Below are 27770 nucleotides of genomic sequence, written 5' to 3'. Positions count from 1 at the left end.
ACTGGAACCTTAAAGCAGCACTCCAGTTTTTTTTTCCGTTTTTTTTTAGCAACTCATATGTACACTCACCCTCACTAGTCCTACAGCGTTATTTGTTTCATTTCAGCATAGCTGAATCCATGTTTTTTATTACTGTAACTGAGTCATGTGAGTCTGACTCAAGGAAGAGCATGGTGCTTAAAGGGGTACTCCGGTGGGAAACATTTTTTTTTTTTTTTTTTTTTTTTTTTAAATGAACTGGTGCCAGAAAGTTAAACAGATTTGTAAATTACTTCTATAAAAAAAAATCTTTATCCTTCCAGTACTTATTAGCTGCTGTATGCTACAGAGGAAATACTTTTCTTTTTTTAATTTATTTTTTGTCTTGTCCACAGTGCAATGTATGAACTAAGCCTGATACATAGACCAGTGTTTCCCAACTGGGGTGCCTCCAGCTGTTGCAAAACTATAACTCCCAGCATGCCCGGACAGCCTTCGGCTGTCCGGGCATACTGGGGGTTGTAGATTTGCAATAGCTGGAGGGAGCCTGGTTGGGAAACACCAACTTAGACCGGATGAACTTACCATAATTTTTTTTTAAATGAACTGGTGCCAGAAAGTAAAACAGATTTGTAAATGACTTCTAATAAAAAAATCTTAATCCTTCCAGTACTTATTAGCTGCTGAATACTACAGAGGAAATTATTTTTTCTTTTTGGGACACAGAGCTCTCTGCTGACATCACGAACACAGTGCTCTCTGCTGACACCTCTGTCCGTGTCAGGAACTGTCCAGAGCAGCATAGGTTTGCAATGGGGATTTTCTCCTGCTCTGAACAGTTCCTGATACGGACAGAGGTGTCAGCAGAGAGCACTGTGGACAAGACAAAAAAGAAATTCAAAAATCAAAAGCATTTCCTCTGTAGCATACAGCTGCTAAAAAGTACTGGAAGGGTAAAGATTTTTTAATAGAGGTCATTTACAAATCTGTTTCACTTTCTGGCGCCATTTCATTTAAAAATAAAAAAATAAAAACAAAAATAAATTTTCCACCGGAGTACCCCTTTAATGTGTGTCCTGGGTCTGCTGACTTCCTATAAACTACAGGATGACATCCCCTATCACATTCATACACCTCCCCTACAACTTAATCTGTATACTGCTGCTATCTTTATATATCCTGATCCTATAGTAGTTATACACCTCCCCTCCAGCTCTATCTGTATAAGAGTAATAGAGTAAAAATTGTGCTCTTGTCTGGTAAAAAAAAAAAAAAGTCATTTTTACAGTGATCTTTGGTAAATCACAGCAAAAACAAGGCCAAATGCAGTTAAAAAATATATTTTTTGAAATATATACTGTATACTGTAAAAAAGCAATAAGCAAACACAGCCTGAAAACTTCAAATCTTCATAAAACCCCTCAATTGTGATTATAGGCTAAATCACTTTCCTTTTATGGCAATATTTCACTTAAAAAATAAAAATTAAAAAAAATAACACTTAATAAGAGACATAGTGTGAACGGACACCAACCCACTTATGAGTCTCAGCAGTTTAAGCTTCTAGTGGAGTCTAGCCAGGTGATTAGATTGATCATATTAGGTGAATTGCAGAGATAAGACCCTTCCCCCCCTTCTCTCTGCAAAGCCAGAGGAATTAATTGGAAATGTAGGTAGCATTTCCCATGATTCCCATGCAACATCTGCTTAAAGGGGTACTCCCGTGGAAAACTTTTTTTTTTTTTTAAATCAACTGATGCCAGAAAGTAAAACAGATTTGTAAATCACTTCTATTAAAAAAATCTTAATCCTTCCAGTACTTTTTAGGGGCTTTATACTAAAAAGAGAAATCCAAAAAGAAATGCATTTCCTGTGATGTCCTGACCACAGTGCTCTCTGCTGACCTCTGCTGTCCATTTTAGGAACTGGAGAAAATCCCCATAGCAAACATATACTTCTCTGGACTGTTCCTAAAGTGGACAGCAGAGGTCAGCAGAGAGCACTGTGGTCAGGGCAGCACAGGAAATGCATTTCTTTTTGGATTTCTCTTTAGTATACAGCCCCTAAAAAGTACTGGAAGGATTAAGATTTTATAATAGCAGTGATTTACAAATCTGTTTAACTTTCTGGCACCAGTTGATTTAAAAATAAATAAATAAATAAATAAAAATTCCACGAGGGTACCCCTTTAAACAGGTAAGCACAAGGCATACACAAGAACCTCTACATTATTCTCTAATAATAACCTACGCTGCACTACATCAGCTTCTTCAGTTTAGCTAAATGGAGGGGTGCATAGAGTAGTATCCTGTGGATAGTTGTTTTCACTGCAGATTTCCTTTAAAGGGTTACTCCACTGGCCAGCGTTCGGAACATTTAGTTTTGAACGCTGTGTGCGCGCTGCGGGGGTCCGCCCCCTCCTATAGACCTACATCGAGGGGGTGTGTCATGCCGGCACGAGGGGGCGTGGTCAACCCCCACAGCGTTCAGAATTAAATGTTCTGAACGCTGGCCAGTGAAGTACCCCTTTAAGGGCTATTGCAGTGTTTTTTTAACCAGCGTGCCTCCAGCTGTTGCAAAACTACGACTCCCAGCATGCCCGGACAGCCTTTGGCTGTCCGGGCATGATGGGAGTTGTAGTTTTTCAACATCAGGAGTCACGCTGGTTGGCAAACGCTGGCCTATTGTAAGGATAGGCCACCAGTATTACATTCAGGGGTACTGTATACAGCCTAAGGGTGCATACACACCATGTTTTTGCTATACAGTTCCCGTATACGGTTTCAAGTTAAAAACCGTACGGAACCGTATAGAAAACTGTATGTCAAACGCATCATCAGGTTTAGTCCGTTTTGCATCTCATACAGTTTTGTCCGGTTTTTAACCCGTACCTAAAACCATAGACTACCAAATTTTTTGGTCCGGGTGAAAAAAAAACAGTGTTAAACCGCATAAGTTTTTTTATTTTTTGTTTTTTTTTAAACATGGGAGTCAATGGGAACCGTACAGAACCGTATGTGCGTACGGTTCCATCCGGTTTTCATCATACGGTTTTTGACTTTGCACAGTTTAATTTTTTCTTGGAATTTCAATCAAACAAGTGAAACTTTATTCAAAATGGAATGAAAAGTTAAAAACGTATACGTTATTTTCTTTAAAAAAAACGGATGCAACTGGACATCATTTTTCAATCCGTATACGGTTTTTTAACTGCATCCAAGTTGAAATTTGTACACATCCGTTTTTCATCAAAAACCTGATACGGGAACTGTATTGTAAAAAAGTGGTGTGAATGCAGCCTAAGGATACGTTCACACTACGGAATTCCCACGGAAGTCCACAGGCGAACTTAACATTAGTGTGAATGGGTTTCCGCGAGACCCGTTCACACTGCTGAATTTCAGTGGCGGATAATTCCGCCGCTGAAACTGTTCCGCGCAAAGAACGAACATGTTCATTCTTTGCGCGGATTCCGCGAGCACTGCATAGCTGTCAATGGTGATGGCTCAGTACCCCGTGGCCCTAGCGCCGAAGTATTTTTGGCGGCGGCTGCCAGACGGAATGGCCGTTTGCTGAATTCAGCGAGCGGAGATTCCGCAGTGTGAACGCACCCTAATACAGATTGAACTATCGAATAATTATCCAGTCAGTACAGCATGTGCCCGTCCGTGTGTCGGTGGGTGCCAAGGCCTACACTACAATTATCAGCACCCTAAGATCCTTCATGCCAACAGTCAAACCTGCAGCTTCATGGAGAATACGGATTATGGGGGAGATTTATCAAAACCTGTCCAGAGGAAATGTTGCCGAGTTGCCCATAGCAACCAATCAGATCGCTGCTTTCATTTTGCAGAGGCCTTTTCAAAAGTGAAAGAAGCGATCTGATTGGTTGCTATGGGCAACCCAGCATCTTTTCCTCTGGACAGGTTTTGACAAATCTCCCCCTATATGAACCGCAAGAAGATTCGGAGGCAAATCGTAGTCAACTCAGTTGTGTCTCCAGCGCCAAATCATATAGATGAAACGGACCCACTACGTGCATTACCTGTAGGATTCTTCCCATACTAAAATGTCATTTACATTCAGACTGACCTGAGAATGAGTAGTGCTATGGTCCACGTGCGACTCTCCGCAGCCAATATAGGAACAGCCATTCTATCCGGAAAAAGAGAGAGCAAGAGTTTACAAAGCTGCAGTATTCAGGCCGGCAACGGCGAAGAACGTCGGAAGGAACTTTCTTACCTCTAAACAAGCCCAAAGGTTTGGTCCCTTGACTTTGCAGTCTTGACAGCTTCCCTACATAGGAAAAAAAGGGAACAAAACCGTTACACAAGGAGATTCTGAAAATGTCACCCCCTACAGGTCAGAGGGGGTACTGATTTTTATTGATCAGATCTAGCTGGTGTACGCTTTACGGGGGGAGTACGCAAATTAGCAGTGTGGTCAAAACGAGCGTGTGCTGACCCCACCGTTCCATGCAAAGTGTGAACCGGAACCCTGTTCCGGAGATTGTTGGTGGGAAGGACTTAAGCTGGGTTCACGCCACGTTTTTGCACTACAGTTCCTGTATACGTTTTCAATTTGAAAAACCATATGCATTGACTCTCCATTGAAAACCGTATGCCAAAACAATGCATCAGGTTGTGTCCATTTAGAATCCTGTAAGGTTTTGTCAGTTTTTTTTCCCCGTACCCAAAACCGTAGCCTACCACGGTTCTTGGTCGGGGTGAAAAACCGTATTGAGACGTATAATTATTATTATTATTATTTTTTTTGTTTTTAAATGGGACATGTAAAGAACCGTATGTGCGTACGGTTCCATCCGGTTTGCACCATACGGTTTTCGATTTTGCACAGTTTTTTTTCTTGGAATTTCAATCAAACAAGTGAAACTTTATTCAAAATGGAGTGAAAAGTTAAAAGCGTATACATTTTTTTTTTTCTTAAAAAAACGGACGCAACCGGATATAATTTTTCAAACCGTATACGGGTTAAAATTTGTACACACGTTTTGATACAGTTTAGTCAGGTTTTGAGGAAACCTTTTTTTTAAATCAAAAACCTGATACGGGAACTGTATTGCAAAAAACAGCTTTAGCTGGGTTCACACCCAGTTTCCCAACCAGGGTGCCTGCAGCTGTGGCAAAACTACAACTCCCAGCATGCCCAGACAGCCAGAGGCTGTCCAGGCATGCTGGGAGTTGTAGTTTTTCAACAGCTGGATGCACCCTGGTTGGGAAACACTGCCCTACCCTGTAGATAAACAAAAGGATAGCGTCAGTTCTCTCACTGTTGTATTCCTTCAAGAGTGCACTGATAGTCGCAAGTGCAGTTAGTTAACCTTAGAAAGCGAGAGAAGAAAATCCAGCGCTCAGTCTAAGGCAACTTATAATTATTATTTTTTTTTATTAAGGATCCATTAAAACATTACAGCAGACTAACACAATACAAGAGCACGTTCTTGACGCGTTTTGGAGGTTACCCCTTGAGCTTATGACTAAGGGGTAAACTCTCCTCAAAACATGTCAAGCATCTGGTCTTGTATGGTGACATTTGCTGTAATGTTTTAATTAATCCTTAAAAGGGTACTCTACTGGAAAAAAAATAAAAATATTTTATATATATATATATATATATATATATATATATATATAAATAATTTATTTATTTTTTATTTTATTTTTTTAAATCAACTTCTGCCTGACCACAGTGCTCTCTGCCGACACCTCTGTCCATGTCAGGAACTGTCCAGAGTAAGAGAAAATCCTCATAGGGAAACTCTCCTGCTCTGGACAGTTCCTGAAATGGACAGAGGTGTCAGCAGAGAGCACTGGGGTCAGACAGAAAGGAAATTCAAAAAGAAAAGAACTTCCTGTGGATCATACAGCAGCTGATAAGTACTGGAAGGATTAAGATTTTTTTTTATAGAAATCATTTACAAATCTGTTTAACTTTCTGGCACCAGTTGTTTAAAAAAAAAAAAAAAAATGTTTTCCAGTGGAGTACCACTTTAAATAGTCACTGTCTTTTGGAAAAACTTTTGGAAAAACGTGGCATGTCAAAAGTTTGGATCAGCGGGGGTCTGAGTGTTCAGACCACTATCTAACAAGAGAACAAACCGGGAGAAGTTTGCGGCTTCTCTCCCGGCTCCATGTCACGTGATTGAAACACACTTTCAATGTAAGTCTATGGAGTGTGTATTGACCATGTGACACAGGGCAGGAGAGGAGTGCGGGGCAGCGCAGACTTCTCCCAGCTTGTTCTCCTGATCGGCAGAGGTCTGAACTCTCAGATCCCGGTTCAAACTTTCGACTTGTTGCTAGGACACGTCAAAAGTTTCTCCAAGTTACACTTTTTGTTTTTCCGAAAGGTACACTTTATACGGGACCTTCGACTGAGCGCTAAATGTTCTTGTCTCATCCTGTAAATAGCAAGTTTAAAAGTCCTGGAGTACCTCTTTAAAGGGTACCTTTCATAAAAAAAAACTTTTGATATATTCTAGATTAATGTATGCAGAATAACTTTACAATTGCATGTTATTAAAAAATATGTTTCCTTCTATTCAATTTTCCACTTTGAAAAAATTACCACTAGGGGTCTCCCTACCAGTCCGGGCCGCAAGCCCTTTTTATAGATTTCAGACTCATGCTGGAGTCCTAAATCTCAGGCTGCAGCCAGGACACAGACAAGCTCAGCACTGCTCCCTGCCTGTCAATCAGACAGGCAGGAGCCAGCAGCACTGTGCTCATTGCACAGCAGGGCATACTTCTGACTCTGCCTTACTGCATGCCCTCATTCATTTTACTATCTGAGCTCCGATCTTTCTTCTCCTCTCTTTTTACAACTGCATGTGCAGAGAGAAGATTCAGAGCTGCCAGCTGAGCTTGTCTGTGTCCCGGCTACAGTCTGAGATTTAGGACTCCAGCACGAGTCTGAAATCTATAAAAAAAAAAAAAAAAGGGGGGGGGGGGGGCGCTTGCGGCCAGGACTGCTAGGGAGACCCCTAGTGGCCATTTTTGCAAAGTGGAAAATTAAATAGAAAGAAGCATATTTTTTTTAATAACATGCAATTAGAAAGTTATTCTGCATACATTAATCTATAATATATCAAAAGTTTTTTTTTTTATGAAAGCTACCCTTTAAAGTAACTCATATAAGAGCCTTGAAATAGGACTCTATTAGTAAAACCAGGATCTCCTCCAAAAAGGAAGAAACGCCCACGATCCACTGTGCCTGGGGCCTATACATAACCTAAAGAACTGAAAAAGCTGCACATTTCTAGTTAAGAACAGAAATATTAATGTTAAACATTAATGTGGGACTGAATGAAAAGTTCGGAGCACAAAAAGAAAGGAAGTTGCTTACTTTGCTGGAATGGGCACCCAGACACTTGAGACCACTGGGCTTTGAAATGCGCTGTGGGCATGTGGTAAAGAACCAATTAATAATTGTAATCCTAAGGAATATATATTGAGCCTCAGACGCACGCTGAGCCTCATACCTCAAAACTGTCCAAAATCAAAGGTCTGGACCAGTGTTTCACAACCGGGGTGCCTCCAGCTGTTGCAAAACTACAACTCCCAGCATGCTCGGACAGCCGTTGGCTGTCCGGGCATGCTGGGAGTTGTAGTTTTGCAACAGTTGGAGGCCCCCCCGGTTGGGAAACACTGGTCTGGACAGATTCCCAGGTTATAGTAGCTCAGAATGGAGCCGGCAGCCAAGATTTAGGCTGAAGACACTTTAGTAAGTCCCATTCAGATTTCAACACAGTATCAATAAGAACACCTTTATAGTCAATCAAATATACAGCACCTAAATAGTAGTCATCCAAATATACGGCACCTAAATAGTAGTCATCCAAATATACGGCACCTAAATAGTAGTCAATCAAATATACGGCACCTAAATAGTAGTCAATCAAATATACGGCACCTAAATAGTAGTCAAATATACGGCACCTAAATAGTAGTCAACCAAATATAAGGCACCTAAATAGTAGTCAACCAAATATACGGCACCTAAATAGTAGTCAACCAAATATAAGGCACCTAAATAGTAGTCATCCAAATATACGGCACCTAAATAGTAGTCAATCAAATATACGGCACCTAAATAGTAGTCATCCAAATATACGGCACCTAAATAGTAGTCAATCAAATATACGGCACCTAAATAGTAGTCAACCAAATATACGGCACCTAAATAGTAGTCAATCAAATATACGGCACCTAAATAGTAGTCAATCAAATATACGGCACCTAAATAGTAGTCAACCAAATATAAGGCACCTAAATAGTAGTCATCCAAATATACGGCACCTAAATAGTAGTCAATCAAATATACGGCACCTAAATAGTAGTCAATCAAATATACGGCACCTAAATAGTAGTCAACCAAATATAAGGCACCTAAATAGTAGTCAACCAAATATAAGGCACCTAAATAGTAGTCATCCAAATATACGGCACCTAAATAGTAGTCAACCAAATATAAGGCACCTAAATAGTAGTCAACCAAATATAAGGCACCTAAATAGTAGTCATCCAAATATACGGCACCTAAATAGTAGTCAATCAAATATACGGCACCTAAATAGTAGTCAACCAAATATAAGGCACCTAAATAGTAGTCATCCAAATATACGGCACCTAAATAGTAGTCAACCAAATATAAGGCACCTAAATAGTAGTCAACCAAATATACGGCACCTAAATAGTAGTCATCCAAATATACGGCACCTAAATAGTAGTCATCCAAATATACGGCACCTAAATAGTAGTCAACCAAATATAAGGCACCTAAATAGTAGTCATCCAAATATATGGCACCTAAATAGTAGTCAACCAAATATAAGGCACCTAAATAGTAGTCATCCAAATATACGGCACCTAAATAGTAGTCAACCAAATATATGGCACCTAAATAGTAGTCAACCAAATATGCGGCACCTAAATAGTAGTCAACCAAATATGTCAGTGAAATAGTAGTCAACCAAATACAGTGACCCCCCGACTTACAATGGCCCCGACATACGATCATTCCAACATACGATGGCCTCTCAGAGGCCATCGCATGTTGTAGGCAGCATCAACATACGATGCTTTTGTATGTCGGGGCCATCGCATAAACGGCTATCCGGCAGCGCAGACTGCTTCAGCTGCCACCGGATAGCCGTTTACGGTGCCCCGTGTGGTCCGCTGACGATCACTCACCTGCCCTCGGGGCTCTGTAGCGTACTCCTCAGGATCCCCTGCATCACTGTCGCTCTCCTTCGCCGTCATCCCGTCGCCGCGCACGCCGTCCCGTCATCTAATAGGAGCGGGTGTGCGTAGCGACGTGATGGAAGCGATGGAGAGCGACGTTCCCAGGCAGCAGAGACCTTCCCGGAGTGTTGGGGACACCCCGGGGACGTGGCCACAGCGCTGGAGGGCAACATCTAGGGCAACGGTGACGGTCTGGAGCAGCGGGGACACGTGAGTATAACCACCAATACCAGTGGTTGTCAACCTGCGGACCTCCAGATGTTGCAAAACAGCCAACGGCTGTCCGGGCATGCTTGGAGTTGTAGTTTTGCAAAATCTGGAGGTCCGCAGGTTGGAGACCACTGTCCTATACTTTACATTGCACGGAACCCTTAACATACGATGGTTTCAACAAACGATGGTCCATTTGGAACGGATTACCATTGTATCGTCATTGAGGGACCACTGTATACGGCACCTAAACGTAGTCAACCAAATGTCACCTAAATAGTAGTCAACCAAATATACGGCACCTAAATACTCAAAAAACAGGAACCCCTCCCTTCCCAGTAGCCAATCAAAAAGAACCCACCTAACCCCTTTTCTGTATTCAACCAAAATCAGCACCCAAACAGTAGCCGTGGCCCATTTTCATGAAGTTATTAGAATGCCCACAAAGTAGTTACAGCCATATCTAGCGCCTATGAAGTAACCCCAGCCAGTCACCATATAGTAGTTCCTAACCCAGTGCCCAACCCACTACCAAGCTAGTAGACCCAAATAGTGATCCTGTAGGGTGAGCAAAATTTAGCATCTAAAACAGTAGTCCTGAACTCTCCTTATACAGAAGTTATAACCTAAACCAGTGAATTCAGTGCCCAACTAGTAACGCCATTGTAATATCCAAGCAGACTGGACCATGATAAGAACCCAACAAAGTAGCCCTAGTCCCATCGTGTGTAAGAGCGATGGATACTCACGTGAGATTTCTGAATGAGAGCTTCTTTGGTCACCTCACCCACAGACTCTAGATGGGGGCAGGCGCATGCCAAGGAGGACATTTTAAAGTCTGCAGCTTCTTGTTCTGCGAAAAAAAAGAAAAAAGAAAATTCGATGTATTGTATAAAGCAAAAGTCTTTGTGATGCTACGGTGCACGGCTGGACGCAGAGGCACAGAATTACCGCTGATCACATGACCTACATTCCCAGTAATGGGACAACAAACAAATCGCTTCAGTAAGGGTGGTTTCACACCACGTTTTATACTTACGGTTCCCGTATACGGCTGGGAGGAGGGGGGCGGGGCTTAATCGCGGCACCCGCACTCAGCAGTATAGGGAAACCATATTTAATGCATGTCTATGAGCCGACCGGAGTGAACCGCAGCCTCCGGTCGGCTGCGTTTTCGGCCGTATGTGGTTTCCCGACCGCAGGCAAAAACGTGGTCGACCGCGTTTTTGCCTATGGTCGGGAAACCGCATACGGCCGAAAACGCAGCCGACCGGAGGCTGCGGTTCACTCCGGTCGGCTCATAGACATGCATTAAATACGGTTCCCCTATACGGCTGAGTGCGGGTGCCGCGATTAAGCCCCGCCCTCTCCTCCCAGCCGTATACGGGAACCGTAAGTACAAAACGTGGTGTGAAACCACCCTAAGAAAATATTCCCTAGGAAAAAAACATTCTGATCATAGTAACAGTCATTACCGATAGATACATACAAGTGAATAAAGACCACAGCCAAGGAAAGAACCATTGAGCCCCAATAATTCCCCTCCATAGTGCGCAGCTATTTCTCATTCTCTCCATTTCAAGGGGTGGGACCAGCACTAAGCTGTTTGCCAGCAGTACACACACAGTTATTTCCTCTCTTATCCATCTAGCCAATCACAGCATCAACTCCTCTCTGCTAACGACTGCTGTAAGTGCCCTTAACAGGTTGGTACTCTGCCAGGGCATGTATACAGAACTCTACTATAGATGGCACGTAAAACATAGCCTAAAGCTGTTTGGTCATTATACAGTAGAACTGCTGTAACCATCACTGATATCTAGGCCATAGCCTGGTCTCAACAAGTACCATTCCCCTACTTTAAAGGGGTTATCTGGGCAAAGACATCTTATACCCTATCCAAAGGATAGGGGATAAGATGTCTGATCACGGGGGCCCACCGCTGGAACCCCCTGCGATCTCCATGCAGCACCTGCATTCTATGCAGGGCTGTGTCTCCAGTCTCAGGAAGTTCTTTCTGGGACTGGAGATGTGACTTAACACCACGCCCCCTCCATTCATGTCTGGTAGGGGATAAGACGGCTGCCACACCGCCTCCTATATACATGGATGGAGGGGGCCATGGCGTGACGAGGGGGCGTGGCAGTACATTACGTCTCCAGTCCCGGAAAAGAGCTTTCCGAGACTGGAGACGCAGCCCCACATAGAATGCGGGTGCTGCATGGAGATCGCGGGGGGGGGGGGTCTCAGAGGCGGGGCCCCCCGCGATCAGACATCTTATCCTTTGGATAGGGGATAAGATGTCTTTGCCTGGATAACCCCTTTAAGTGTAAGCGATCGGCCTGAGTGTTTAGACCCCAGCAGATCTCTAGAATGAGCTGGGAGAAGATGTCTATGGAACTGAGACGGTCTCGTAATGTAAGTGTACGGGACTATCACAGGGTTTAGAGCAGTGTTTTCCAAACAGTGTCTTCCCAGCTGTTGTAAAACTACAATTCCCAGCATGCCCAGGCAGCCTTAGGCTGTGTGGGCATGCTTGGAGCTGTAGCTTTGCAACAGCTGGGAAGACATACGTGCTGAGCACCTTGACCAATCACTAGATAAGTCTGCGCTAAGCCCATCCTCTCCCGCTTTAAACCACGTGATTGAGTCTCTATGACCTTGTATGATTCTATAATTGTCTATATTTATTTTTCAACAATATATATATAATTTTTTTTAATTAAATAAAAAATAATAATACTAATGTTAATATTAAAAATAATAAATACTGTAATATTATTATAATATACATTAGTATATAATTGCACAGAGGAGCAATAATAATACAACATATCCCACAACCTGACAGATTCAGAACACAGAGCGCTGGAAGCTGCTGACCACGGGCGGACGTATCCCCTCCGTCAGCACCTCGCTGGCAGCTGACCAAGGAGTCATCAATAATGTATAAGACGTAATGTATCCACCTCCATACTGTCTGACATATGTAGTGTGAGCCGCTGCATGGATCACTAGTGTGTTTACAGCGAAGGCCTGGACGGGGGACAATAGAGGCGCCAAATATCTATATAGATAAATATAGATAGATAGAAAAATACAGTCATGGCTGTAAATGTTGGCACCCCCGAAATTTTTCAAGAAAATGAAGTATTTCTCACAGAAAAGGATTGCAGTAACACATGTTTTGCTATACACATGTTTATTCCCTTTGTGTGTATTGGAACTAAACCAAAAAAGGGAGGAAAAAAAGCAAATTGGACATAATGTCACCAAACTCCAAAAATGGTCTGGACAAAATTATTGGCATCCTTAACTTAATATTTGGTTGTACATCTTTTGGAAAAAAAATAACTGAAATCAGTGGCCACCTTTAACCATCAATAAGCTTCTTACACCTCTCAGCCGGAATGTTGGACAACTCTTCCTTTACAAACTGCTCCAGGTCTCTTATTGGAAGGCGACTTTTCCCAATAGCAATTTTAAGATCTCTCCACAGGTGTTCAATGGGATTTAGATCTGGACTCATTGCTGCCACTTCAGAACTCTCCAGCGCTTTGTTGTCGTCCATTTCTGGGGGCTTTTTGACATATGTTTGGGATCATTGTCCTGCTGGAAGACGTAAGATCTCGGACACAAACCCAGCTTTCTGACACTGGGCTGTAGTGCGACCCAAAATCCATTGGTAATCCTCAGATTTCATGATGCCTTGCACACATTCAAGGCCCCCAGTGCCAGAGGCAGCAAAACAACCCAAAACATCATTGACCTCCACCATATTTCCCTGTAGATACTGTGTTCTTTTCTTTGTAGGCCTCATTCCGTTTTCGATAAACAGTAGAATGATGGGCTTTACCAAAAAGCTCTATCTTGGCCTCATCTGTCCAAAAGACGTTTTCCCAGAAGGATTTTGGTTACTCAAGTTCATTTTGGCAAAATGTAGTCTTGCTTTTTTATGTGTCTGTGTCAGCAGTGGGGTCCTCCCGGGTCTCCTGTCATAGTGGGGTCCTCCTGGGTCTCCTCCATAGTGGGGTCATCCCGGGTCTCCTGTCATAGTGGGGTCCTCCTGGGTCTCCTCCATAGTGGGGTCCTCCCGGGTCTCCTGTCATAGTGGGGTCCTCCTGGGTCTCCTCCATAGTGGGGTCCTCCCGGGTCTCCTGTCATAGTGGGGTCCTCCTGGGTCTCCTCCATAGTGAAGTCCTCCTGGGTCTCCTCCATAGTGGGGTCCTCCTGGGTCTCCTCCATAGCGTTTCATGTTATTTAAATGTAGACAGATAGTTTCCGCTGACATTGATGCTGCCTGAGCCTGCAGGACAGCTTGAATATCTTTGGAACTTGTTTGAGGCTGCTTATCCACCATCCGGACTATCCTGTGTTGACACCTTTCATCAATTTTTCTCTTCCGTCCATGCCCAGGGAGATTAGCTACAGTGCCATGGGTTGGAAACTTCTTGATAATGTTGCGCACTGTGGACAAAGGCAAATCTAGATCTCTGGAGATGGACTTGTAACCTTGAGATTGTTGATATTTTTCCACAATTTTGGTTCTCAAGTCCTCAGACAGTTCTCTTCTCCTCTTTCTGTTGTCCATGCTTAGTGTGACACACACAGACACACAATGCTAAGACTAAGTGAACTTCTCTCCTTTTTATCTGCTTTCAGGTGTGATGTTTATATTGCCCACACCTGTTACTTGCCCCAGGTGAGTATAAAGGAGCATCACATGCTTGAAACAATCTTATTTTTCCACAATTTTGAAAGGGGGCCAATAATTTTGTCCAGACCATTTTTAGAGTCTGGTGACATTATGTCCAATTTACTTTTTTTCCTCCCTTTTTTGGTTTAGTTCCAATACATACAAAGGGAATAAACATGTGTATAGCAAATCATGTGTTACTGCAATCCTTTTCTGTGAGAAATACTTCATTTTCTTGAAAAATTTCAGGGGTGCCAACATTTACGGCCATGACTGCAGCAGCTTTGTACAGTAGGTCAGTGCACTGTATACACTGCATTATTCTTGTATATAGCAGCTTTGTACAATATATAGAGGTCTGTGCACTGTATACACTACATTATACCTGTATATAGCAGGTTGTATAGTATAGAGGTTTGTTCACTGTATACACTACATTATGCCTGTATATAGCACATTTATACAGTATATAGTGGTCTGTGCACTGTATACACTACATTATACCTGTATATAGCAGCTCAGTACAGTATATAGGGGTCTGTGCACTGTATACACATTATACCTGTATATAGCAGCTCTGTACAGTATATAGGGGTCTGTGCACTGTATACACTACATTATACCTGTATATAGCTGCTTTGTACAGTATAGAAGTCTGTTCACTGTATACACTACATTATACCTGTATAGCACATTTATACAGTATATAAGGGTCTGTGCACTGTATACACTACATTATACCTGTATATAGCAGCTTTGTACAGTATACAGAGGTCTGTGCACTGTATACACTACATTATACCTGTATATAGCAGCTCTGTACAGTATATAGGGGTCTGTGCACTGTATACACATACCTGTATATAGCAGCTCTGTACAGTATATAGGTGACTGTGCACTGTATACACTACATTATACCTGTATATAGCAGCTTTGTACAGTATAGAAGTCTGTTCACTGTATACACTACATTATACCTGTATAGCACATTTATACAGTATATAAGGGTCTGTGCACTGTATACACTACATTATACCTGTATATAGCAGCTTTGTACAGTATACAGAGGTCTGTGCACTGTATACACTACATTATACCTGTATATAGCAGCTCTGTACAGTATATAGGGGTCTGTGCACTGTATACACATTATACCTGTATATAGCAGCTCTGTACAGTATATAGGGGTCTGTGCACTGTATACACATTATACCTGTATATAGCAGCTCTGTACAGTATATAGGGGTCTGTGCACTGTATACACATTATACCTGTATATAGCAGCTCTGTACAGTATATAGTGGTCTGTGCACTGTATACACATTATACCTGTATATAGCAGCTCTGTACAGTATATAGGGGTCTGTGCACTGTATACACATTATACATGTATATAGCAGCTCTGTACAGTATATAGGGGTCTGTGCACTGTATACACATTATACCTGTATATAGCAGCTCTGTACAGTATATAGGGGTATGTGCACTGTATAGTACATTATTTCTGTATATGGCAGCTCTGTACATTATGTAGTATAATCTGTACAGTATATAGGGGTCTGAGCACAGTATACACTACATTCTACCTATATAGCAGCTCTGAACAGTATATAGAGGTCAGTATATAGAGCTCTGTACACTCTATAATACATTATACCTGTATATAGTAGCTCTGTACAATATATAGAGCTCTGTACACTATAATACATTATACTGTATATAGCAGCTCTGTACACTGTATAATACATTATACCTGTATATAGCAGCTCTGTCCAGTATATTGAGCTCTGTACACTGTATAATACATTATACCTGTATATAGCAGCTCTGTCCAGTATATAGAGCTCTGTACACTGTATAATACATTATACCTGTAAATATCAGCTCTGCACAGTATATAGAGGTCAGTATATAGAGCTCTGTACGCTAATACATTATACCTGTATATAGCATCTCTGTACAGTATATAGAGGTCTGTATAATACAATATACCTGTATATAGCAGCTCTGTCCAGTATAAAGCTCTGTATAATACAATATACCTGTATATAGCAGCTCTGTACAGTATATAGAGGTCAGTATAATACAATATACCTGTATATAGCAGCTCTGTCCAGTATATTGAGCTCTGTATAATACAATATACCTGTATATATAATCTCTGTACAGTATATAGAGGTCAGTATAATACATTATACCTGTATATAGCAGCTCTGTCCAGTATATTGAGCTCTGTATAATACAATATACCTGTATATATAATCTCTGTACAGTATATAGAGGTCAGTATAATACAATATATCTGTATATAGCAGCTCTGTACAGTATATAGAGGTCAGAATAATACAATATACCTGTATATATAATCTCTGTACAGTATATAGAGGTCAGTATAATACAATATACCTGTATATAGCAGCTCTGTACAGTATATAGAGGTCAGTATAATACAATATACCTGTATATAGCAGCACTGTAAAGTATATAGAGGTCAGTATAATACAATATACCTGTATATAGCAGCTCTGTCCAGTATATTGAGCTCTGTATAATACAATATACCTGTATATAGCAGCTCTGTACAGTATATAGAGGTCAGAATACAATATACCTGTATATAGCAGCTCTGTAATGTATATAGAGGTCAGTATATAGAGCTCTGTACACTGTATAATACAATATACCTGTATATAGCAGCTCTGTACAGTATATAGAGGTCAGTATATAGAGCTCTGTACACTATAATACATTAAACCTGTATATATCAACTCTGTACAGTATATAGAGCACTGTATCATACATTATGCCTGTATATATCAGCTCTGTACAGTATATAGAGCTCTGTACACTGTATAATACATTATACCTGTATATATAATCTCTGTACAGTATATAGAGGTCAGTATAATACATTATACCTGTATATAGCAGCTCTGTACAGTATATAGAGGTCAGTATATAGAGCTCTGTACACTGTATAATACAATACCTGTATATAGCAGCTCTGTACAGTATATATAGGTCAGTATATAGAGCTCTGTACACTGTATAATACAATATACCTGTATATAGCAGCTCTGTACAATATATAGAGATCAGTATAATACATTATACCTGTATATATCAGCTCTGTACAGTATATAGAGGTCAGTATAATACATTATACCTGTATATATAATCTCTGTACAGTATATAGAGGTCAGTATAATACATTATACCTGTATATATAATCTCTGTACAGTATATAGAGGTCAGTATAATACATTATACCTGTATATAGCAGCTCTATACAGTATATAGAGGTCAGTGTAATACATTATACCTGTATATAGCAGCTCTATACAGTATATAGAGGTCAGTATAATACATTATACCTGTATATAGCAGCTCTATACAGTATATAGAGGTCAGTGTAATACATTATACCTGTATATAGCAGCTCTGTACAGTATATAGAGGTCAGTATAATACATTATACCTGTATATAGCAGCTGCCTGGATTGTGCTCTATCACCTAAAGCTGTCTGCGGGCGTGTAACCCAATATACGGGCGCTATGCTGCCCTCCACCATGTCCCCCCAATGCCCTGACCTCCCCGGTCACCCCCCCGCAGTGCACTCACCCGGCCCGGGCCCGTGTCCAGTGTGTGTGGCCCCAGGGCCCGAGTCTCAGTTCCCCCTCCCGGAGTCTCTCCCGTCTCTATCTTTGCGGCGGCTTCCGGGGCTGGGCCCGGCACACAGCGCCATCTAGTGTCAGCCTGCAGTACTGCTCTGCACTGGGCAGGACTACAATCACCATCAGACAAAGTGACTAGGACTAGGGCAGTGTTTCCCAACCAGGGGGCCTCCAGCTGTTGCAAAACTACAACTCCCAGCAGGTCCGGACAGCCGAAGGCTGTCCGGACCTGCTGGGAATTGTAGTTTTGCAACAGCTGGAGGCCCCCCAGTTGGGAAACACTGGACTAGGTTCTGTTAGCTTCAGCATGGGCATGCTGGGAATTGTAGTTATACAACAGTTGGAATTACAGTTGTGTATTAGATCTGACATAGTAAAAATTCTCAGAAATTCATAGACTATTTTTTAATATATTTGTCCGGTAATCCGGTAATAGGCCTCATTCACATGACGTAGAATGCTGTGTATCCATTTACTTTAAAGGGGTACTCCACTGAAAAACTTTTTTTTTGTTAATCAACTGGTGCCAGAAAATTAAGCAGATTTGTAAATTACTTCTATTTAAAAATCTTGACCCTTCCAGTACTTATCAACTGCTGTATGACCTTTTCTTTTTGAATTTCCTTTCTGCCTGACCACAGTGCTCTCAGCTGACACCTCTGTCCATTTTTTGGAACTTTCCAGAGCAGAAGAAAATCCCCATAGTAAACCTATCCTGCTCCAGACAGTTCCTAAAATGGACAGAGGTGTCAGCAGAGAGCACTGTGGTCAGACAGAAAGGAAATTCAAAAAGTGCTTCCTCTGGAACATATAGCAGCCTTCGGCTGTCCGGGCATGCTGGGAGTTGCGGTTTTGCAACAGCTGGAGGCGCACTGATTGGAAAACACTAATGAGAAACCTGGCAGTAGGCGTTCAGTTCTCTAACAGCACTCCCAGAGGGGAGATGTAGCATTGCATGCTGGCCAATAAAATTAAAGGAGTAGTCCAGTATTGTAAAACTTATCCCATATCCTAAGGATAGGGGATACGTTTCAAATCGTGGGGGGTCCCAGCTCCCGTACGGAGCCCCTGCTCTCTACGGCCAGAGAGCGTGTGTCGCCCACCGCACGAAGCGGCGGCCATCACGCCCTCTCAATACAGTGCTATGGCAGAGCCGGAGATTGTGCTCCGGCTCTTCCATAGAGTTGCATTGAGGGGGGCATGTCACCCGCCGCTTTGTGCGGTGGCCGACACGCCCCCTTACCGCGGACTGCCGGGACACCAACCCCCCCCCCTGCAATCTGAAACTTATCCCCTATCCTTAGGATAGGGGATATGTTTTTTTAACTGGAGATCTCCTTTAAAGGGGTACTCTGGTGGAAAACTTATTTTTTTTTAAATCAACTGGTGCCAGAAAGTTAAACAGATTTGTAAATTACTTCTATTAAAAAATCTTAATCCTTCCAGTACTTATTAGCTGCTTAATACTACAGAGGAAATTCTTTTCTTTTTGGAACACAGAGCTCTCTGCTGAATTTACGAGCACAGTGCTCTCTGTTGACATCTCTGTCCATTTTAAAACTGTCCAGAGTAGGAGAAAATCCCCATAGAAAACATATGCTGCTCTGGACAGTTCCTAAAATGGGCAGAGATGTCAGCAGAGAGCACTGTGCTCGTGATTCAGCAGAGAGCTCTGTGTTCCAAAAAGAAAAGAATTTCCTCTGTAGTATTCAGCAGCTAATAAGTACAGGAAGGATTAAGATTTTTTAACAGAAGTAATTTACAAATCTGTTTAACTTTCTGGCACCAGTTGATTTAAAAAAATAAGTTTTCACCGGAGTACCCCTTTAACCCCTTAAGGACCCATGACGTACCGGTACGTCATGAGTCCACTCCCGTTCTATAACGCGGGGCCACGGCATGGCCCCGCGTCATAGCGGGTCAGACCGGCCTCTAACAACGGCCGGGACCCGTGGCTAATAGCGCGTGGCACTGATCCCGGCGCCGCGCACTATTATCCCTTTAGACGCTCAACTTTGAACTTTGAATGCCGCGTCTAAAATGAAAGTAAAACAATGCCGTTAGCTCAGGGAGCTGTTCGGGATCGCCGCAGCGAAATCACGGCATCCCGAACAGTTTACAAGACAGCCGGAGGATCCCTACCTGCCTCCATGCTGTCCGATCGGTGTACGCGCAAAAAAATTCCAAAGTCCAAAATAGTGCATTTTTGGTCACTTTTTATATCATACAAAAATGAATAAAAAGCGATCAATAAGTCCTATCAAAGCAAAAATGGTACCGATAAAAACTGAAAAATTAGCCCTCGTACCACCCCATAAGCGGAAAAATAAAAAAGTTATAGGGGTCAGAAGATGACAATTTTAAACGTATACATTTTCCTGCATGTAGTTATAATTAATTTCCAGAAGTACGCCAAAATGACCTATATAAGTAGGGGATCATTTTAACCGTCTGGACCTACAGAATAAAGAGAAGGTGTCATTTTACTGAAAAATGTACTGCATAGAAACGGAAGCCCCCAAAAGTTACAAAATGGCGTTTTTTTTTTTTTTCAATTTTGTCTCACAATGATTTTTTTTCCGTTTCGCGGTAGATTTTTGGGTGAAATTACTGATGTCATTACAAAGTAGAATTGGTGGTGCAAAAAATAAGACCTCATACGGAATTTTAGGTGCAAAATTGAAAGCGTTATTTTTTAAAGGTAAGGAGGAAAAAAAACGAAAATGCAAAAACGGAAAAACCCCGGGTCCTTAACCCCTTAAGGACCAAGGACGTACCGGTACGTCCTTGGTCCTGCTCTTCTGATATAACGCGGGGTTACACAGTAACCCCGCGTCATATCATGGCGGGCCCGGCGTCATAGTGAAGCCGGGACCCGCCTCTAATAGCGCGCAGCGCCGATCGCGGCGCCGCGCGCTATTAACCCTTTAGCCGCGCGCTCAAAGCTGAGCCGCGCGGCTAAAAGTGAAAGTGAAAGTTCCCGGCTAGCTCAGTCGGGCTGTTCGGGATAGCCGCGGCTAATCGCGGCATCCCGAACAGCTGACAGGACAGCGGGAGGGCCCCTTCCTGCCTCCTCGCTGTCCGATCGCCGAATGACTGCTCAGTGCCTGAGATCCAGGCATGAGCAGTCATCCGGCAGAATCGTTGATCACTGGTTTCTTATGAGAAACCAGTGATCAACATAGAAGATCAGTGTGTGCAGTGTTATAGGTCCCTATGGGACCTATAACACTGCAAAAAAAAAGTGAAAAAAAAAAGTGAATAAAGATCATTTAACTCCTCCCCTATTAAAAGTTTGAATCACCCCCCTTTTCCAATAAAAAAAAAAAAACAGTGTAAATAAAAATAAAAATAAACATATGTGGTATCACCGCGTGCGGAAATGTCCGAATTATAAAAATATATCATTAATTAAACCGCTCGGTCAATGGCGTGCGCGCAAAAAAATTCCAAAGTCCAAAATAGTGCATTTTTGGTCACTTTTTATATCATTTAAAAATGAATAAAAAGTGATCAATAAGTCCTATCAATGCAAAAATGGTACCGTTAAAAACTTCAGATCACGGCGCAAAAAATGAACGCTCATACCGCCCCATACACGGAAAAATAAAAAAGTTATAGGGGTCAGAAGATGACAATTTTAAACGTATTAATTTTCCTGCATGTAGTTATGATTTTTTCCAGAAGTCCGACAAAATCAAACCTATATAAGTAGGGGATCATTTTAACCGTATGGACCTACAGAATAATGATAAGGTGTCATTTTTACCGAAAAATGTACTACGTAGAAACGGAAGCCCCCAAAAGTTACAAAACAGCGTTTTTTTTTTCAATTTTGTCGCACAATGATTTTTTTTCCCGCTTCACCATAGATTTTTGGGCAAAATGACTAACGTAGAAGTACAATTGGTGGCGCAAAAAATAAGCCATCATATGGATTTTTAGGTGTAAATTTGAAAGAGTTATGATTTTTTAAAGGCAAGGAGCAAAAAACGAAAATGCAAAAACGGAAAAACCTCCGGTCCTTAAGGGGTTAAGGGGTTAACAGACTATCCATGTAATGCATGGACACGCTGGGTCCTCCAGAGAGTGAGAGATTGTCTTTTTAGCCAAAGGCTTTCCAGGCATGCTGGGAGTTGTAGTTTGCGACAATTGGAGGCACCCTGATTGTGAAACACTGGTCTACATGCACATCGACATATATTATAGATATAGTAACACTTCTATCTCATTGCCAACATAGGTTTTACAGGTCAGGGGCAGGTTTGTGATGGAGCTGGAGGCGATGAGATACTGACAGGCGTCCTCCATCTTTGGACAGCTTATTGGCAGAGTATTGGTTATCATTGGTCAGTATGAGTTGTAGGACTACAAAACCCAACATAAGAGGTTGTATGAAGCTTTTGTTATTGTAGCTGGCAGTAATAGTGCAGACGTTCTGGATGGGAAACAGTTAGGCTGGGTTCACACCACGTTTTTGCAATACAGTTCCCGTATCAGGTTTTTGATTAAAAACAAAACAAACAAAAAAATAAAATAAACAGATTCCTCAAAATCCGTCTAAACTGTATCAAAACGTGTGTACAAATTTTAATCCGTATACGGTTTGAAAAATGATGTCCGGTTGCATTTGTTTTTTAAGAAAAAACTGTATACGTTATTAACTTTTCACTCCATTATGAATAAAGTTTCACTTGTGTGATTGAAATTCCAAGAAAAAACTGAGCAAAGTCAAACACCGTATGGTGAAAACCGGATGGAACCGTACACACATACGGTTCTGTACGGTTCCCATTGACTCCCATGTTAAAAAAAAACCATATACGTTTCAATACGGTTTTTCACCCGGACCAAAAACCATGGTAGGCTGGGTTCACATCACGTTTTCTCCCATACGGGAGCGCATACAGCAGGGGGGAGCTGAAACCTCGCGCTCCCGTATGCTTTCGTATGCGCTCCCGTATGTCATTCATTTCAATGAGCCGGCCGGAGTGAAAAGTTCGGTCCGGTCGGCTTATTTTTGCGCTGTATGCGCTTTTACAACCGGACATAAAACCGTGGTTGACCACAGTTTTAGGTCCGGGGAAAAAGCTCAAACAGCGCAAAAATGAGCGACCGGACCGAACGTTTCACTCCGGCCGGCTCATTGAAATGAATTACATATGGGAGCGCATACGAAAGCATACAAGAGCGCAAGGTTTCAGCTCCCCCCTGCTGTATGCGCTCCCGTATGGGAGAAAACGTGATGTGAACCCAGCCGTAGACTACGGTTTTGAGTACGGGAAAAAAACTGACAAAGCCGTACAAGACGCAAAACGGACACAACCTGATGCATCGTTTGGCATACAGTTTTCAATGGAGAGTCAATGCATACGGTTTTAAAATTGAAAATGTATACGGGAACTGTATTGCAAAAACGTGGTGTGAATCCAGCCTGCGAAGAGCACGGAAGACGGCAGAGCTTTCAGTGACAGCAGAGGAGGAGTATTCTGTACGGAGACTCATGCTCGCAATATCGAGCCAGAGTCCCCCTTGCTGTGGCTACATCCATTCTGAGTGTATAGGTCAGTGGTCTCTAAACAGTGGACCTCCAGCTGTTCAAAAAGCTCTGTGCAGCTTTTAGTCAGTGTCGCTATCAGTGAGGCTCTCCTGCAGCTGTCAGTCTGTGCAGCTTTCTGTGACAATCTGTGGAGCTTTCACTTTCTGTGCAGCTGTCAATCAAGCTCAGTGCAGCCAGAGGCACTTCCTGAGTTTGGACCCTTTCCAGGCGGGGAGGAGACCAGAATCACTGTATTAATTGTGGCAGGTAACAGAACAGAGCCACCTAGTGGCCGTTTTTTCTAATACATTTTAAACAGATTTCTTTTGATAATTTTAAAAGCAAGTGAATGGGAAAGTGTCTTCTAATTACACAAGGAACGCTATATTAAAAGTTTTATTTGGTGACAGGAACTCTTTAAGGCTCAAAAATTGGTTTGTTTTACAAGCAAAATTTGCTTAACATTTTTGCACAGTCCTTACACTGCCCCTCTCAGTCTCTGCAGTCCCCTCACTGTCTCTCGTCAGTCTCTACACAGTACGTTACACTACTCCCCCCTCCCTAAATCTCTGCACAGTCCCTTATACTGTTCCCCCTTAGGCTTAGTTCACACAATGGAATGTGTCCGCATGGAGATTCTCCGTGAAGACATTCCGCAAACTGCGGGACGCCAGTAAAATATCTGGCGCTAAGACCGAACAGGAATGCACCGTCTCATAGACGGCTATGAATTCTATGCGAACTCCGCACAAAGAATGAACGGGTTCATTCTTTGTGCGGACACAGAAATGGAATTTCAATGCCGGAAACATCTGGCACGGAAATTTAGCCGTGTGAACAGCGCAATAGAATCCTGTTGAATTCAATGGGACTCTGCTGCAGCGGAATTTCTGTACTGACATTCCAAGCGGAATTCCACGCAGAAATTCTGACGCGTGAACATGACCTTAGTCCCTGCACAGTCCCTCTCACTGTCTCTGAACAGTCTCCTCAGTCTTTGCCTAGTCCCCTCACTGTCTATCTACAATCTCTGCAAAGTCCACCCTCAAGCCATGTTCGGAAATGTGTTGTCTCATAGACGGCAATGCATTACCGAGCAATAGTCACAAAATAAACAGACAAAGTCTATTATTTTTGGGGATACCAGAATCTGGATTTCCGCAGAAATTCCACAATGTGAACAGTGCAGCAGAATCCCATTGAAATCAATGGGACTCTGCTATAGCGGAATGTCCGTGCAGAATATACCCTCACTGAATCTGCACAGTATGGGGGAGATTAATCAAAACCTGTGTAGAGGAAGAGTGGTGCAGTTGCCCATGGAAAACCAATCAGGTTGCCCCTTTCATTTTTCAAAGGTTTCTTCAAAAATGAAAGAAGCGATCAGATTGGTTGCTATCGGCAACTGCACCACTCTTCTTCCTCTACCCAGGTTTTGATTAATCTCCCCCCATATATCTCCTCAGCATCTGATCAGTCTCCTCACTGTCTCTCCTCAGTCTCCTCTGTCTCTCCTTAATCCCCTCACTGTCTCTCCTCAGTCTCTTCTGCCTCTGCACGCTCTTCTCTGTCTCTCCTTAATCCCCTCACTGTCTCTCCTCAGTCTCTTCTGTCTCTGCACGGTCTTCTCTGTCTCTCCTTAATCCCCTCACTGTCTCTCCTCAGTCTCTGACCCTCTTCCTCACACTGATATCCGCACATTATGTAGATGTTGAGTAGCAGGTGTCTCCTCATTCTCTGCACAGTCTCTTCTCAGTCCCCTCAGTCTCTGACCCTCTTCCTCACACTGATATCCGCACATTATGTAGATGTTGAGTAGCAGGTGTCTCCTCATTCTCTGCACAGTCTCTTCTCAGTCCCCTCAGTCTCTGACCCTCTTCCTCACACTGATATCCGCACATTATGTAGATGATGAGTAGCAGGTGTCTCCTCATTCTCTGCACAGTCTCTTCTCAGTCCCTTCAGTCTCTGACCCTCTTCCTCACACTGATATCCGCACATTATGTAGATGTTGAGTAGCAGGTGTCTCCTCATTCTCTGCACAGTCTCTTCTCAGTCCCCTCAGTCTCTGACCCTCTTCCTCACACTGATATCCGCACATTATGTAGATGATGAGTAGCAGGTGTCTCCTCATTCTCTGCACAGTCTCTTCTCAGTCCCTTCAGTCTCTGACCCTCTTCCTCACACTGATATCCGCACATTATGTAGATGTTGAGTAGCAGGTGTCTCCTCATTCTCTGCACAGTCTCTTCTCAGTCCCCTCAGTCTCTGACCCTCTTCCTCACACGGATATCCGCACATTATGTAGATGATGAGTAGCAGGTGTCTCCTCATTCTCTGCACAGTCTCTTCTCAGTCCCCTCAGTCTCTGACCCTCTTTCTCACATTACTATCCAGCACATTATATGTATCTGTTCAGAAGCAGGGATCTCATTTGGCTCTCCTCAGTCTCTACACCAGTGTTACCCAACCAGGATGTCTCCAGCAGTTGCAAAACTACAAACTCCCAGCATGCCTGGACAGCTGTTGGCATCCTGGTTAGAAAACACTGCTCTATACCCTCTTCCTGACATTCATATCCTGCACATGAAATGTATCTGTTGAGTAGCAGGTATCTTCTCACTGTCTCCCCTCAGTCTCCTCACTGTCTCTCCTCAGTCCCCTCACTGTCTCTCCTCAGTCTCCTCACTATCTCTCCTCAGTCTCCTCACTATCTCTCCACAGTCTCCTCACTATCTCTCCACAGTCTCCTCACTGTCTCTCCTCAGTCTCTGCACAGTCTCCTCACTATCTCTCCACAGTCTCCTCACTGTCTCTCCACAGTCTCCTCACTATCTCTCCACAGTCTCCTCACTATCTCTCCACAGTCTCCTCACTATCTCTCCACAGTCTCCTCACTGTCTCTCCTCAGTCTCCTCACTGTCTCTCCTCAGTCTCCTCACTGTCTCTCCACAGTCTCCTCACTGTCTCTCCACAGTCTCCTCACTGTCTCTCCTCAGTCTCCTCACTATCTCTCCTCAGTCTCCTCACTGTCTCTCCTCAGTCTCCTCACTGTCTCTCCTCAGTCTCCTCACTATCTCTCCACAGTCTCCTCACTATCTCTCCACAGTCTCCTCACTGTCTCTCCTCAGTCTCCTCACTATCTCTCCACAGTCTCCTCACTATCTCTCCACAGTCTCCTCACTATCTCTCCACAGTCTCTCCTCAGTCTCCTCACTATCTCTCCACAGTCTCCTCACTATCTCTCCACAGTCTCCTCACTATCTCTCCACAGTCTCCTCACGGTCTCTCCTCAGTCTCCTCACTGTCTCTCCTAAGTCTCTGCACAGTCCCCTCACTGTCTCTCCACAGTCTCCTCACTATCTCTCCAGTCTCCTCACTGTCTCTCCTCAGTCTCCTCACTGTCTCTCCACAGTCTCCTCACTATCTCTCCACAGTCTCCTCACTATCTCTCCACAGTCTCCTCACTATCTCTCCACAGTCTCCTCACTGTCTCTCCTCAGTCTCCTCACTATCTCTCCACAGTCTCCTCACTATCTCTCCACAGTCTCCTCACTATCTCTCCACAGTCTCCTCACGGTCTCTCCTCAGTCTCCTCACTGTCTCTCCTAAGTCTCTGCACAGTCCCCTCACTGTCTCTCCACAGTCTCCTCACTATCTCTCCAGTCTCCTCACTGTCTCTCCTCAGTCTCCTCACTATCTCTCCACAGTCTCCTCACTATCTCTCCACAGTCTCCTCACTGTCTCTCCACAGTCTCCTCACTATCTCTCCACAGTCTCCTCACTATCTCTCCACAGTCTCCTCACTGTCTCTTCACAGTCTCCTCACTATCTCTCCACAGTCTCCTCACTATCTCTCCACAGTCTCCTCACTGTCTCTCCTCAGTATCCTCACTGTCTCTCCTCAGTCTCCTCACTGTCTCTCCTCAGTCTCCTCACTATCTCTCCACAGTCTCCTCACTGTCTCTCCTCAGTCTCCTCACTGTCTCTCCTAAATCTCTGCACAGTCCCCTCACTGTCTCCTCACTGTCTCTTCCCCTTTCCCTCACACCACATGTATCAACTGTTCAGTAGCCGGTGTCTCCTCTGTCTCTCCTCTGTCTCCTCACTGTCTCTCCTCAGTCGTCTCCTCACTGTCTCTCCTCAGTCTCTCCTCAGTCTCCTCACTGTCTCTCCTAAATCTCTGCACAGTCCCCTCACTGTCTCCTCACTGTCTCTTCCCCTTTCCCTCACACCACATGTATCAACTGTTCAGTAGCCGGTGTCTCCTCTGTCTCTCCTCTGTCTCCTCACTGTCTCTCCTCAGTCGTCTCCTCACTGTCTCTCCTCAGTCTCTCCTCAGTCCCCTCACTGTGCCCCCTTTCCCTCACACCACATGTATCTGTTCAGTAGCCGGTATCTCCTCACT

The 27770-nt window shown here is 43.2% G+C and overlaps 2 protein-coding genes across 7 annotated transcripts in view; one reads left to right on the top strand and one right to left on the bottom strand.

Moving 5' to 3' along the window:
* The window catches only part of USP33 (ubiquitin specific peptidase 33), a 72595-nt gene extending 54700 nt beyond the window's left edge, over positions 1 to 17895 (bottom strand). Inside the window, exons 1-4 of one of the 3 annotated variants that reach the window (XM_056532625.1) lie at positions 17771 to 17895; positions 10202 to 10305; positions 4222 to 4275; positions 4072 to 4134 (exon numbers count right to left, since the gene is read on the bottom strand). In XM_056532625.1, coding sequence (XP_056388600.1) covers positions 4072 to 4134; positions 4222 to 4275; positions 10202 to 10282 — 198 coding nt within the window. In that variant the 5' untranslated portion in view covers positions 10283 to 10305; positions 17771 to 17895. Of the gene's footprint in view, positions 1 to 3632; positions 3796 to 4071; positions 4135 to 4221; positions 4276 to 10201; positions 10306 to 17770 lie in introns of those variants that run through there. The other 2 variants (XM_056532628.1, XM_056532630.1) reach the window with 2 other exon arrangements.
* MIGA1 (mitoguardin 1) overlaps positions 3885 to 27770 on the top strand; it is a 98167-nt gene continuing 74281 nt past the window's right edge. For 2 of the 4 annotated variants that reach the window (XM_056532648.1, XM_056532644.1), the window contains exon 1: positions 12383 to 12408. In XM_056532648.1, the coding sequence (XP_056388623.1) occupies positions 12398 to 12408 (11 nt within the window). In that variant the 5' untranslated portion in view covers positions 12383 to 12397. Of the gene's footprint in view, positions 4342 to 12382; positions 12409 to 27770 lie in introns of those variants that run through there. The other 2 variants (XM_056532647.1, XM_056532646.1) reach the window with 2 other exon arrangements.

This window comes from Hyla sarda, chromosome 7, assembly GCF_029499605.1.
Source record: "Hyla sarda isolate aHylSar1 chromosome 7, aHylSar1.hap1, whole genome shotgun sequence".
NCBI classification, from domain to species: domain Eukaryota; kingdom Metazoa; phylum Chordata; class Amphibia; order Anura; family Hylidae; genus Hyla; species Hyla sarda.
Note: the sequence above shows the minus strand (reverse complement) of the source record. Positions and strands in the feature narration are given on the sequence as shown.